The 15,669-nt window shown below is 27.3% G+C and overlaps 1 protein-coding gene across 3 annotated transcripts; it reads left to right on the top strand.

Annotated features, from left to right (window-relative positions):
* The first annotated feature begins 3,448 nt into the window (after nt 1-3,448).
* Nucleotides 3,449-13,971, top strand: LOC105194506 (cytochrome P450 4C1). 3 transcript variants are annotated; one of them, XM_039450311.1, is made up of 13 exons: nt 3,450-3,912; nt 3,988-4,215; nt 5,469-5,578; nt 6,660-6,750; nt 8,274-8,459; nt 8,631-8,724; nt 9,430-9,532; nt 10,276-10,375; nt 11,376-11,482; nt 11,545-11,613; nt 12,875-13,043; nt 13,384-13,563; nt 13,626-13,971. In XM_039450311.1, exons 2-13 carry the CDS (start codon nt 4,062-4,064, stop codon nt 13,796-13,798), a joined length of 1,536 nt encoding a protein of 511 aa, XP_039306245.1. In that variant the 5' UTR covers nt 3,450-3,912; nt 3,988-4,061; the 3' UTR covers nt 13,799-13,971. The 3 variants fall into 3 exon arrangements, with proteins under 3 accessions (XP_039306246.1, XP_039306245.1, XP_039306244.1); XM_039450310.1 differs by having other exon boundaries at nt 3,450-4,215; XM_039450312.1 differs by lacking the exons at nt 5,469-5,578; nt 6,660-6,750 and having other exon boundaries at nt 3,449-4,215.
* Nucleotides 13,972-15,669: the final 1,698 nt, after the last annotated feature.

Raw genomic sequence — 15,669 nt, 5'->3', positions numbered from 1 at the left:
TCTTCGAGATCGTGGGCCCTTACGATAGAAGAATCCGTAGAAGATTGCTCTTCCTCCAGATCATGGACCTCAGGAGTCGAAGATCCAGGAGAAGAGAGTGAGACGGGAGAATCCGAGAAGATCCTATATGTTAATTGATCTTTGAGTCTGGCGAATCGGCGCGAGAATCGCTCTTCTTCTGGTGCGACTGGCGAATATGAGATAGGCGGATAGATTAAATTGACTTGCGCGGCAATGCTTTTAATTTTTTCTTCTATAGCTTTAATTCCTACTTATGTACATTTGGTAATTTTAAAATTAGAGAAGATGATATTAGGGCCATCTATTTTATTCAATAACTTTGATATAATCAACATTTTATATTGAAATTTAAGCGATTGTATTTGTCAAGGTGTTGTTTAATAGATTCTAGAATCAAAGTTATGAAATATTTATTACTTAGGAAGTGATTTATAAAAATGTGACGACACTGCATAATGGGTCGAAGAAAGGGGGGTAACATGACCATTAAAAAAATAAATTTAAAAAATTGGTTTTGTCTAAAAACACACAGTATTTTGTAACCAAATTGTATATTTTTTAAAAGTAAAAAGAGTTACATTATAATATAACCGCGTTCCATGACAGAGATAAATATTGATTTACTTCAATTAGAAGATAGATCACAGACAAATTGCCAAAAAATAGATCTTACAAAATAAATCTTTAGACTTGATTCAAATTTTTAGATTTTTAATTATAGAAAAAAATTAAATATTGCACATTTATTAATAAACTTCCTACTGTCGTCATTACAAATTCATCTCGAATAGAACAAAAAGTTGTCACAACATCAAAATGACGTCATAACGATTACAAAATAATAGATTTCAAATAGATTTTTTTAAATTTATTCAATCAATCAATTATTTTAATGTTATTTTGAGTTTACTGTGAGTTGTTTTGTATTTTGAGTGCAAAGTGCATCAATGCACTCGAATACGTTTAATCTTTAATTTTATCCTTCATTTGGTAAACAACAAAGATAAAATGTTATTTATATTTATGAACGCAATCTTCTAGAGTGATAATCGGTTTATCGAGAAAATATTTTGATATGCAAATCTCGAGAGTAGTCATATTACGAGCACATTTAAGTGGTTATTTTATAAAATGATATGCTGTTGAATAATTGTGGATAATTCAAAATGTGGATAGCTGAAAGTGAAATAAAAAAAGAAAACAATAGATTGTATATACATTTGTGTGATACTATGCTCAAGTTTAAAGTTTAAAAACAATGAGAAAATTGTGTAATTAAAAATAAAAATATATATAATAAATATGCCTTGTCTGTTATTGCGTATTGGCATTAACGGCAGGTTATTATACAAATAATTCCAATTATACAAATAAATAGGTCATTACAATAATAACATAATAAGGTCGTCATATAATAACGCAGATAATAAGGATGGATGTAATACGTACAGTAGCCACCTTCTCTTCTAGCACTAAAAGATTACACATTTGTTTTAAAAACGTTTTTAATATTGTGAATACTTTTATAGTATGTTAATAATATATGCAAGTAACGTTAGACTATTCAAATAATATTATTGAATTTAATGTATACTTTAATCTGTGTGCGTATGAATTCGACAAATAAAGTGGCAAATAAAAATTATATTATTATATACGGTTTGTGGATTGCAGTTTGAAATATGATCGTTCGTCATGTGCATCACTCTTACGACTTTATAATCTCATTGTAGACGTTGTATAATGTTCGTCAGAAGCAAAAAACTTATTTTTAAAAAATTTAAGTTTTGTTTAAAAATATTTTTAAGTCAAAAAGCTTATTAAAAAAATTTTTTTCTTAATAAAACATTTTATAAAATGTTTATAAAATCTTGTTTTGTGGCAGTTATTTATAAAATCTAAAAAAGATTATTAATTTATGCTTCTTTTTAAATAAATAAAAGTGCCTTGCTTATTCCACGATTCTCCTGCTATTCTACAAACGCATCCTTTTCTTCATCTTCAATAAATCGTAAATTACGTACATTCTATAGGTATATCCGATAAACTTCTACCCATAAGGTACTTAGGAAAATTCTATAGCTAATAAATTGGCGTTGATTAGAATTGCGTTAATATTTACTGAATTATTGTAAAAAACAAAATAATGTTCCACAATCGTTTTCTTTCCTATTATACGTTATGAAGTGAAAGACATTTAAAACAGTGCTAGTGCTAAAACTTAGAATCTGCATGAAAATCCAGCCTTATGTATCATGAAATAATCATTTACATTTTCCATAGTAATCATTTTATGTAGATCGTAATACAATACGCGCTACTTACTACAATGAAAAATCAATTCAATTCAAGATATTTTCATTAACAGTAGACTGACAATCATAACACAATGCTAATCTAGTATAAAGGCATATAACAGAGTAGTTGCGAACAGATTACCTTCACCTTTTTCACTTTTTTCTTACTTTTGCGACATAAATACTGGAATTACTTTAATTGATACAAAGTTCGAAAACTATCAATATGTGTATGTATAGAAAATTTTTTTATCAAGATTAACGTTTTTTACAAGGAAACATTAAACATTATATGAATGCAAACTCCATCATGAGTTTTTTGCTTAAACAGCAAACATTAATGTGAGAAATTTCAAATGTTATCAATAATAAATTATTTTCCAACTCAATTCTTCTCAACTCAGTTTATCTTAAGTCGAGATAAAATACGTATTCAATGGAATGATGCGTATATGCGGATAAAAAAATAACGAGTGAGTAATCATTTTTTAGTGCATAGTGAGGAAACATCAGTTTGTTACAAAGTAGGTAATTCTGCATGTTAATTAATACATATTTCAAATAAACATAAATATAAGACGATCTTCTTCATCACAGCGGATCTTAACGTTAATTGATAATTTCTTTATCTTCGGCTTATACGGATAAAAATATATTTATTATGTTCTTTGTATCTCTTTAATTACCGTGTTTCAATACATGTTTGTACGATGCATTATTTATTAACAGAGTTGGTAATGTTATCTTAAAAAAAGTAACGCTCTACCACATTGCTCGTTACTGATTTTAAAAAGTAACGCATTACCGTTATTCGAAAAGTAACTATTCGTTATTTTTTTGTTGCGTTTTTTGTAACAATATAGTAAGTCATTAGATTTTTTAAAAATGTACTATATGATACAATAATTGATAATTAATGTTAAATAATGAATATTATAACTTAAATCTCTCTCTAAGTTATTCTGTATACAGAGCAAGCTTTTTCTTTATTTTAAAATTATCTAATAATTTTTCTATTTCTTTACTTTTTAATATATCGATTTTACAAAAAATTAGATTATTTTAAACATTAACGTAATTTTTAGTCACTGCCAATACTAAAAATTTATTGTACATACATATGCATATGCATATAATATACATACGTATTTATTGTTACGCTCTTGACGGTATCAACTGTGCGTCGATTAAAAAATTAAACAATAATAAATTGTTATTTTGCTGTGTTTTTATCAATTTTAGATTGCCAACGGCGGCTAACTTGATATCCCCTCCTGCATTTCTCACAATAAACTTCTCGTTCAAAGTTCTTCCAAGTATTCATTATACAAATGCGGGAGTGCTAGTGGCAAGTGCAACATTCCGAGTCCGCGCCGCGAACACAATAATACACATATAAAATATAAATTATTTAATCACACAATTCGCGCACGATCTAGATATAGAGATAAATCTTAAACAAATATAAAGATAATAAAAAATTTAAGTAATGACTACATTTGTTACCGTTACTGTAAGAATATAACGACGTTACAAGGAACTTCTCAACCGTGCTTATTAAATATATTTAAATAAACTTATTAAACTTATAATTGTAAGATAAGATAACAATAATAATATTTGTTAACAAATTAATAAACAAATTGTTAAATATTGTCTAATGCAATAGATCCAAGAACTGAAAAAAGAATACAAAATTGAAGAACAGTAGTCCTAGTTAAAACTGTCATTATTACGACAAAGATGTTTATTGCATTATTATTAATTATTATTGTTGTATATTTGATGTGTCATTGTTATGCGCAATATGGACCAAGTGGACGATTAATCAATAAGATACCAGGACCACCAGGTTATCCAATTATTGGTAATTTATTCAACTTGCTGGAGTCTAGAGGTAAATTAAAATTTTTAATAGAGGAGAAGGTGATATTATTGTTACATTTTATAATATAACTTTGCTTAATCAATATTTTCAATCAAAAATTAAGCGATTATATTCATTAAACTGTTCTTTAGTAGATTCCAGACTCAAATTTATGATATATTATTATATTAATTAACTATTATTTATAAAAGTGTAGCAACACTGCATAAATAGTCGAATGGAGGAACAATGGTAGTCATACGACCTACAACAAGAATAAATTTATACAATTGGTTTTAATTAAAAACCACAGTATTTTGTTATAAAATTATACATTTTTTCGAAATAAAAAGAAAGTATTGAAATATATGTAAATACACGAATATACACATAATAAGCGTGTAAACTGCTAGTATTAAAAAACTACAATACATATAATGTGAATTATAGATTAACAGTAAAACTACAATTAATTTATTGAGTAACTACTTGGAAAAAACTAAAAACTTTGAAAAAGATTCAGTAGTTGACGAAAACCTGTTGAGACGTAATCACGTATAATAAATTATGCACACATTAGCAAACTCTTATGAAATTTTTTAACTTTGCATTACTTGATGTGCTTATAGTCGAATCAAAAATTAAATTAAAAAAATCATTCGGGTATAAACTCTTATACCCGAATAATACATTCAAATTTAAAAAGTATGAGGAAGTGTGTGTAATTAAATGTTAAATGTAAAATGTTAAATGTTAAATGTGTATCTCGAAAAAGTTTCAAAATGTTTAAAAGTAAAAATGCTTTATAATAAATACCGGCTATGGTGTAGTAGGGCATACTAGCAGTATTACATAATGGAAGGCCACTAAACAAATTACTTCATAAGTAGTTGCTAGAAATCATTACCTATATAATAACGCAGATAATATGAGTAGGCATAATACCTAAACGGTCTATAATACTACCTTCTCCTCTACATTTTAATAAACTAATTAATTCTAAATTGTGTAATTATCAATATTATTGCATGTTTAATGCTTTTAATAATTGTATCAAGCGATTGATAAGTAATGCATATGGGTGCAGCATACTTATCAGCCGTTCCGCGTGTATAAATTCTCAATACACACAAGCAATTTCTTTAACGCTTATTTTTTTAATTATTAAGGCGATTTTCTATAAACTTTTCATAAAATACAGATATTGACATTAAGTAAAAAATTAATTATAATTTTTTCTGTGTTTATGACATTTGTGTATTAAATAAATACGTATTTTTCAGAGCAATTGTGGGAGACTTTAAGGATTTTAAATGAGCAATATTATCCTATTTATAGATTGCGAGTCTTTTTCAATTCTTTGGTATTTATCCGTCATCCCGATGATTTGGAGGTAATAAATAATAAAAAAAAAAAACTCTATAATATTATTATAAAATCGGAAACTTAGGAATCTGTCGTTTACATATATAAGGGTTTACAAAAAAACCCTTTTTAAAACACTGACAATTTAAAATGTTCGAAATATTTTAAGTGATTCAAGTAAAGTGATTACAGTAAAAAAGGGTTGCCAATACTGACATAATATAGCACTTTGCTTTAGAATTATATTTCTTACAAAGTAATTAAAAACAAGACTTTAAAAGCACAAATAAAATTAAAGAGTATTTTTTTAATGAAATGGTAGTTTTTATAATATTGTTTTGAATTTTGCAATAATTAACACTTATTCTTCCTCATGGGGTCACTTGTGCCCAAGCACAATAATTTTGTGTCTAGCATATATATTGAAGCATCACATATTTGTATATTATAAAATATTTTGGGATTTATTGTAAGCGAGTTAGTGCGAAAATAAATTGAGAGATCGAGTTGTCTTTGTGTCGATTTAATATGAAATAAGTCTAAGTGCCGGAGTTACAATGCTACGCGTCTGTAAGTATCGCGGCGATTTGACGAGGAAGCGTTTTCTTTTCCTCGCGCGTTTTATATCTCCTCGGTATGACCAAGAGATTCGTGTCCAACGGTCAAGGTTTTAAACCTGTTTTTTTTTCTGTACCGAGCTGTTAGATGCTGCTTATTTATTTCTCTACTTAAACTTCAATTTATTGTATTATGTATTCCTGTTGTGTATCATGTATGTTTTTCTATAATGTTCGACTCTAACTAATATTTTCTATAATATTCGTCTCTTTGTTTTCTTACTATGCTCGTTAATTTTCAATTTTGTCAATTGGGTATGTGGCGAAGCAATTGCCGCAATGTGTAGCATTTACTTACACTTACATTACATTTAAAAAAACAGTAGATGCAAGCAGTTATAATATAAATCACGAAATATTTGTTATAAAAAGTTCTATTATCAAATTACATAGCAGTCACAAATTGTATTAAATAGGCTACATTGATATTGTGCAACTTTATTCTTTTATATTTATTAAGCATTTAACTCAATACTTGTAATTATTTTCTAGATAATTCTAAACAATAAAAAACATATCACCAAGAGTAATTTATATGACACATTACGTCCTTGGCTTGGCATGGGTCTTCTTACCAGTGGAGGTAATGTAATCATATAGATAAATGTAAATAAATAAAATTATAGACGAGATAAATCTATGTACGGTCACAGAAGAATCTTGACACTAAAATAATATTATTTTGTATTTTTATATACAATTTCTTATTCTTTCAATTCAAACTGTGTGCGGTTTCAAACGCACCTGAATATGTAATATCAGAATTAAATAGACACAAGTTAATTTTATATTACTATTTTATATTAACATAGCATTTTTAAGACCTCACTCAAAAAAATGTCAAAAAAAAATTATCTCGACTTTGGTTTGAACCTCCCTGTCTCCCTGCATTCCGTTTGGGCATTCTAACTAATTCGATTTTAAGACGTTCTCTGAATATAGTTGTTGCAAGAAATATTACTAAATCCCTTATTGGTTGAATAGAATTTTTTGTTTAGTGGTAGTCGTTTTTAATATGTCAATAACTGATATTTGTTATAAGGTATTTTTACTTATGAAATTTTTCAAAATTTTTTCCAGATACATTTCAGTATCTAATTACACATTCTTAGTCATTATTTTTAAATTTGATCGTATTATCACACGAATGTACACTCAGAGTTTTTTGTTATTTTATTCGGCTGTACACATTTCGAGTTATACAAAAGTTGAACAATAATATGGAATTTTGTTAATGTGGTTTTTTAAGCGTTAATATGGTTTTAAAAGCCATAAGCAAATTTTCATATCAAAATGTTTCTTCCATAAATCGATTGTTACTTTAGAGGAGTGCGTTAAGAAACATTAGAGATATCATTTTAGACTTGTTCTTTAATGTTAAACAAATGTAAAATTATATCTTTAATAATATTTCTGATAATGTTTCCGAATACTCACAAATTCTAAATCGGATATCAACATTCTTGCGACAATGCCACGCCGCGCTCATATAAGTCACACTTTTAATGCAAGGTTATCAGTGATCACAGTTTTTTTTTGTCAGATCACATAGAGATGATCGTTGAGAAAAAAAAATTAATATAAAAAGTAAATACGTTAAACACAATTCGAGTTACGTCAGCACAATCTTGAAACAACAATAATATGAGACATGGATCAGCTTGATCATTGCAGTAAATCAATAAGATTATAAAAGTTACATCAGTTTAAAGAAAAAGTGGCTCAACTAGTTTCGGTTTACCCTACTGAAAATTTATAATACATGTAAACTGTAGCACGTAAAACTACGATAAATTTATCGAATGATTACTTGCACATGAAAACTTTGAATAAGAGACTATATTAAATTTGTTGTGACGTAAATACGCATAAGTCCACATTAGCAAAATGTCATGTTATTGTTTAACTTTGCATTACTCGAAGTGTGTACAGTCGAACACAAAATTATATAACTAAAGAAATCACTCGAGTATAAATGCAATCTTATGGTAATAGTATCCGCCTCTTAATAATAAAGATATTACGTGTAGCTATAAAATTTACAAAGCCCATATATAATATCATCTTGTCTTCTAGCATTATTATAAGAGTATTTATTTTTTTTAGGCTCTAAATGGCATTTACGGCGAAAAATATTAACTCCCGCATTCCATTTTAATATATTACAGCAGTTTGTTGAGATTTTAATCGAGGAGGGCGAGAGCATGACCAGATCTTTGAAAAATGCAGGCGGCACTATTACAAAAGATTTAGTACCATTTATTAGTGAATATACACTAAATGCAATATGTGGTATCATATCTTGTTTATATCTATACATACATTTTGTAATAAATAATATAAGAGACGGTCTAATTTCTTTTTATACAAAATATGATTATTAATATAAATTAAAGTTATTTAATTTTTGTAAAAATATTTTTTAAGTGTGTTATTACGCTATAATAATATAATTTTTTTCAGAAACTGCTATGGGAACTTCTCTGCAAGAAATGGGTTCATTTCAACAGGAGTATCGAAAAGCGGTTCATCGAATGGGTGAACTTCTATTTTATAGGTAATTTATCATTAATTATTGTAATATACCTAGGTCTATCGTTAGATATAAATTAATATAAAATAAACACGCGATAATAAATAATTATATTTAATGTAAAACATTATTGAAGCCGACAATCAACAGTCTAAATATCAGGATCGTTACTCACTTCCATATATAGATTGATTAATAATTTTATTAAACGCTGGAATATTATTACAAAATAATTTACTAAAAACTATATGAAAACTAAAGACATATCATCTTTGAGATAAAATTATTTAACATAGATTAGTTGAATGTTTATTGAAAGTTCCGCATGTATTCTTTAGAATACCTTTTATTTTAATTTCTCATAAGTATAATTACGCAATTCTTTGAAGTTACTTATTAATATATGATTACATTCTTATCTTTATGGAATTTTTTACAAAATAATACTAACGTTTTAAATGCATATATGTATATAATATTAGAAACATCTGATTTTATTCGATTGTTACCTTTCGGAAGACAATATCAAATCACTGAGTATATCTTACCAAGAGACCTCTCTAAATTAGGCCGTTCGAAACCGGCGCGCAGCGTTTAAACTGTAGGTCTCGTATTTCTGTGTAAAGTGTAAAAAGTGCATGCCACAGAAATACATTGAGGGGTCACAACGCTCTGACAAAAGCTAAGGACTAGAGATGTATATAATATACAATTATATGTACCATTTAGAGGAACGAGACCGTGGTTGAAGTATGACTGGATATTTTCATTAACATCAAAAGGTAGAGAGCAAAAAAAGCTCCTGAAAATATTGCACGGATTTACTGAGAAGGTATGCCAAAATCTTTTTTCATAATTTCTATGAATATATTATGACATAAAATTACTAAAAAAAAAAAGATACCAAAGTTATCCTGTTGAAAATTTCCAGGTGGATTATCATGGAAACCCATGAAAATCCAAATAAGATATTCAAAATTTATACGGAAATTTGTCATTGTAGTATGTGAAATTCTATGTAAAAACCCATACAGAATATTCAAAATCTATATGAGTAATCTACATATCAGATTTCACATGATTATCGATAAAAATTTGGAATAAAAGTTTAGGTCCTATGTGGTAAATCATGTGGATACAGGGTGTTTCATAACTTTTAATTAATATTTCGAGAAATGAATAAAAATGAAATTTTGAATTAGAAGTTTCTATCCCAATTTCGACTTACTACTAAACGAAAAATTTAAACTCTAAACGAAGCTATTAAAAAAAAATCCATTTTTTGTCTTGAATCAACACCTAAATTATTTATTGGAAACTGTTTATATACTATGTATACTATTAGAATAAAATTTACATTACTAGATTAAATCTGGATTTTCTGCTTATATTTCTATAAAAAATCATATAATAATCCAACATGGATTTGTTACGTGGATTTCCACTTGGTTATTTTTCAATAGGATAAAGATCTCGATTTTCATATAAAGAAATAATGAGACAATTCGTAAATGTTGACAAACACAACTTCAACATTAACACAAACAATAAAATATAAATTGATATTGGATGTAGGTTATAGCAAAAAGGAAAGACTATCATAAACGCACCAATGGACAACACTTAAAAAACCTTAACGAAGATGTAGTGCCAAATGAAACAGAAACTATTGGAAGTATGTATATTCTGAAATAATTACATTTGAATGTCGTATATTAAAAATTATTTTATATATATAATTATATATATATATATATATATATATATATATATATATATATATATATATATAGGGTGTACCAGTAGAATTTGGACAAATCTGTTGTGGGTCTTCAGAACCATTTATTTTGATGGAAAATAACAATCGTATAAAAAATATTTTTATGTTTGGGTTAGAACATCCTTAAAAAACGATTTTATTCTATATGGCCCCCCTCTACTTCAATAACCGCTTCAATTTCGGGCCGGAAGTGCGTGCATGCCTTTGTCAAAAACTCCTTTATCATAATCGCGAACGATGCCTCAATAGCGGCTTTCAGCGATGCAACGTTAGGATGTCGAATCTTGTTGGAGTGTCACTCAAACACGCAGCACACGAAATAATTCAGCGGATAAAGTCCGGGTTGTTAGCAGGCCAAAATTCCTTACTCCAACACATTTTCATCGAAGAGCCGATACTGCACTAAGTGGCCGTATAAGAATCTTCTTCCTTTGGTTGCCGTATAGAGATGAATAATGTCGTAAATCGTCGATTTTGGACTACCGGAATAATCGGGGAACTTTATTATTTCGGACACGGTACGTCCCGCGTGAAGATTTTCAACAAGCACGGCTCTCCGATTATATTCTGGACACTGCTTAACCAGCTCGGCCATGACAAAGTTATGTTTTTGTTCCCAATAGATGAGGCTTATTGCTATCTAGTTGCCGGCTCACAAGTATATATGGCAAAAATTTTAATTTGAAAATTGTCCGGATTCTACTAGTACACTCTGTATATATATATATTTTTTTTCACGTTCTAATTTCGTCATTCCGATATAATGTATTAATGTTAAGTAAATTAATTTATAATTTATTATATAAATTAAATTTTAATTGAATGCCGTTTAACAAAAACAAAACAATTAAAAATTATTAGATTAGTAATTTCATGCTTATATAATTTGATTTAGTTGAAAAAAAACGACTTGCTATGTTGGACCTCTTAATAAAAGCATCTCAAGAAGGTCTTTTAACTGATTTTAATATTAGAGAGGAAGTCGACACTTTCATGTTCGAGGTATGTATTTGTAAAATTTTTTTTTCTACTAATAAATCACCAAAGAAATCGTTTGATTTCAGGGTTTTGATACCACAGGGATGGCTATGTGCTTTATTTTATCATTGCTTGCTGAACACAAAGATATTCAGGTATTCATGAAATGAGAATTATGTTGAGATAAGATAAATAATTTTCTTAACGCAGCGTTTTTCTTAAAGTAATAAAAATAATATATTTTATTGTTCGCGTACGTGTGTTGGGTGATGTACCAGTATAATATATTTTTTTTATTTATTAAATATGTAGAAAATGTTTCTTCTAAATTATTCTTCATTTCATTGTTGTCATCAATATATTATATAAATATATTAAACATTTATTTTTAATTAACAGAGATAATAGTATTCAATATGATCTACCTACTGATTTGTGATTTTTTTTCCAATTTTTTTACTGAGTTCATAATTAAAAACTGGCCAGGGTCAAACCATTTCTAAAAATTAATTTATAATGTTAGACAATTTTAAATATTTACATACGTGCAATAAATATTTAAAAAAAATGCTATTTCTGTTGTATTGGGTATGTATTCAATGTGGCCTAATTACATGTTTTTCTGTTTTACACAAATTAGAAAAATGGATAATAAAGTGATTCAATGTTACATTTATAAGTTTAAAAGTTTATTAAAATATTGATATGTTCATTGACATATTAGAATATAAGGAATTGCGTCAACAATCCATTAAGTAAACAATTGATTTATCTTAACTTTCTCGCCTTAAAATCATGACTTATATATTAAAGTTTTGTAAGTGGATTCAAATTTCTAATCTAAAATAATAAAAATATTAAGAAAATATTATAATTAATGTATGTGTGTTCATTATTGACATAAGATATTAGTTCTACGTTAGTTTTCTTTTTTTTTTTTTAAATATAAGTAAGCCATGACAAATATATAAATTAAATACATTGTCAAGCACAAGCAGAGTTACAATAAACTGTGAAGATTGATAATCATCACTTGATAATTATAGAATACAGTAACTTTGTTATAAAATAAGTAGATGGAAAACATATAATTTACATAATTCTATTTTTGATCTAATTGTCAACAACAGAATACACAAACTGATCGACCGTGGCAAACAAGTCACGTTGATTATCTGTATGACATATTAGCGTTAATTGTTCAATTTGCTATGTATTTATTTAAAAACAGTAAGTAAGCCATTTTGGGTATTAGGTCATATAGAGTACGCTTACCTTAATTTATTTATTTATTTGAAAAACGTTAATCAAAAAACTTTTGGAAAATAAATGCACATTGTTTACAATTCAATTTTATTTCTGTATACATGAAATATTTGAATAGTAAAAAAGCATTCATTAGCATTAATGATACAGGATTGTGTCAGAAAAGAAATTGATGCTGTTATGCAAGAGAATCAAGGGAAACTAAATATGAAATCGCTGCAAGATCTGCAGTATTTAGAGAGATGTATAAAAGAAGCGTTACGTTTATATCCTAGTGTTTACTTCATATCACGGATTACTTCAGAAGAAACACAATTAAGTACGTAACTGACAAATATATTTTATATAAATGATATATATATATATATTAATATATAAATATATTAATATATAATACATATATATATATATATATATATATATATATATATATATATATATAGTTATGTGATAAAACATGCATATTTTTATTTAAAAATTCAACTTATGATTCGACGTCTGATACACTCCAATCAATTGAGATTGGCACTTTAACTTTCTTTATCTTTCTTATCATGTCAATTATATGCGTTTATTCTACATCACACGCATTTTTTCCAAATTTTTGTGCTTTCTTTAAATATTATTTGTACGTTATATTCTAATAAATGATTTTTCAGAAACATGTTTGATACCTGCCGGAACATTGGTGATTCTTAATTTCTACATAACCCACAGAGATTCTAATTTTTGGACAAATCCAGAAATATTTGACCCGGATAGATTTTTACCTGAAAATATTCGAAATCGTCATCCTTACTCGTATTTGCCATTCAGTGCTGGACCACGTAATTGCATCGGTAAATATTTCTTAATTTCTTTTTATATGAACATTGATTGTAATACGTATCAACAATTGTAGGTCAACGATTTGCTTTATTGGAGTTAAAGGCAATGATAGCTCCTCTCATTCATAATTTCTGTTTGGAGCCTGTTGATTACTTAGAGAACCAACGATTTGGAATTGATATGATACTTCGTGCTCTTGATCTATGTCGTCTGAAATTTGTTCCAATTGCTACAAAAGACATATAAGTATTTAAAGACAATTTAAATTCTAAGAAATAATGTTTTATATATAAATATTCAAAAATAAAGAAAATTACACTTTTTATTATATGCATTTGTAGATATCTATTAACAATAAAGACATACATGTATGTGAGCATTATAATTAAACCGAAAAAAATAAATAACGGTATAAGTTAGACGTGATTCAATTTTTTAAATGATAAGATTTTATATTTTATTATTTAATCTCTCTAATTCCTTGTGAAACTAAAAACTATACGCTGTTCCATTTATTTAATTAAGAAGGAAATCGCATATAACATGTCAAAAATCGATTTTTTTTGCATAATTTAATTTTAGTTTCTTCCCCCACTCCCGCCCTTCATCAAAAATATAACCATCGAGATTTTAGAACAAAATTCAATGAATTAATATTATTATAAACACTCTCATTGCCAATCGTTAACAGAAAGCGAAGTCATAAGGAAAAAAGCGTTAAAAAATGTATCTTAGCATACATTTTCTATCACACCGTTCATAGCATACAATACAATGCTAACAAGTATATGTAATATTTCGGATATTAATATTTTGCTTAGAAAACGTTCCAGATCTAACATTTTTATATTTTACCCATCAAACTTGTGGTTGTGATACACCTTATGTTAATTGGCGCTGATTTTACGAATTCTTGTGAATACTCTGATATTCTAGTTTTTAAAAATCTGTGATATCTTAAAGTGTTATCAAAAACTTAAAAATGTTATACATTGTTCTATTATTACATTTTAGTAACTGTGTTTAATTTATAAATTTAAACATAATTCTCTTATATCAATTTAAAATATTATGTAATTATATGTTACTTTTTTAAATAAAATCTCATATAATATTTATTTGCTTTAATGAAAAAATAATATTGTAAACTGAATCAAATTTTTTACGTACATTAATAAAGCTCTAATAAATACTTATGCTAAAGTTTATTGAGATCTATCTAATGATGATATCGGTTTGACCTCGAATGGTGTCGCCAAGGCGTGGTGGACAAATAAATTTTTTTAAATGGAGTGCCTTATTTTTTATTACAGAATCTAATAGTTGGTCTCAAGTGCTGTTCAGAATGCTATAATATAGTTATCTCTTCTTAATTATTTTCCGAGTTCTAACATTTAACAATTCTATCATAGAGGATCATTTTGTCTCGTGTTATTATATTTAATCTATTGATTTCTCCACTTATCGATCGTGCAGAAATTATAGAAGTAGGGCAAGGTTCTCTATCGATTTTACTGCTCGCAATTTTAATGATCAGTGCTTGCCACGCTCTCGCCACTGTAAGACGTGTATACTGTTGACTGCCGAATAAATAGACAAGCCTTAACACGCAATCAAATTTATCATTTAATTAAAGAATATTTTATCATTAGTATTTCCAATTCCTAACGGAATTAACAATATTTTTATAACATATATAACATTTGTTATTAATTGCTATATAAAGTAATGTGTAATAATATATTTTTTATTTCATTCGTGCAATGATCTGTTTATAATTAATTAAATACCGTAAAGAATTTGTATTACAAAATATATTCTTTAATTTAAGCGTAAACACTTTTAAGTCGTCTCTAGGCATTGCGCAAGATCTTTCGGTTTAAAACTTAACTGATATAAAGTTCAAGAACTATTAATATGTGTTGCGACTCTGACGTCATGAAAAAATTATAAGCAGTATTTAAAAAGATGCTAAAGTACCACGAATTACCGACATTTACAGTGCATTAAATATCTTTGGATTGGCTTTACAGAATCACAAAAACTTTTTTCAGAATTGAAATACGCGTAAAAAGAAAGGGTGCTCAGGTCAATTTTATAAGAAAATCGAACAAAAA

Source organism: Solenopsis invicta, chromosome 6, assembly GCF_016802725.1.
Source record: "Solenopsis invicta isolate M01_SB chromosome 6, UNIL_Sinv_3.0, whole genome shotgun sequence".
NCBI lineage: Eukaryota > Metazoa > Arthropoda > Insecta > Hymenoptera > Formicidae > Solenopsis > Solenopsis invicta.
The sequence above is the reverse complement of the archived record's forward strand: the minus strand, read 5'-3'. Positions and strand labels throughout refer to the sequence as shown.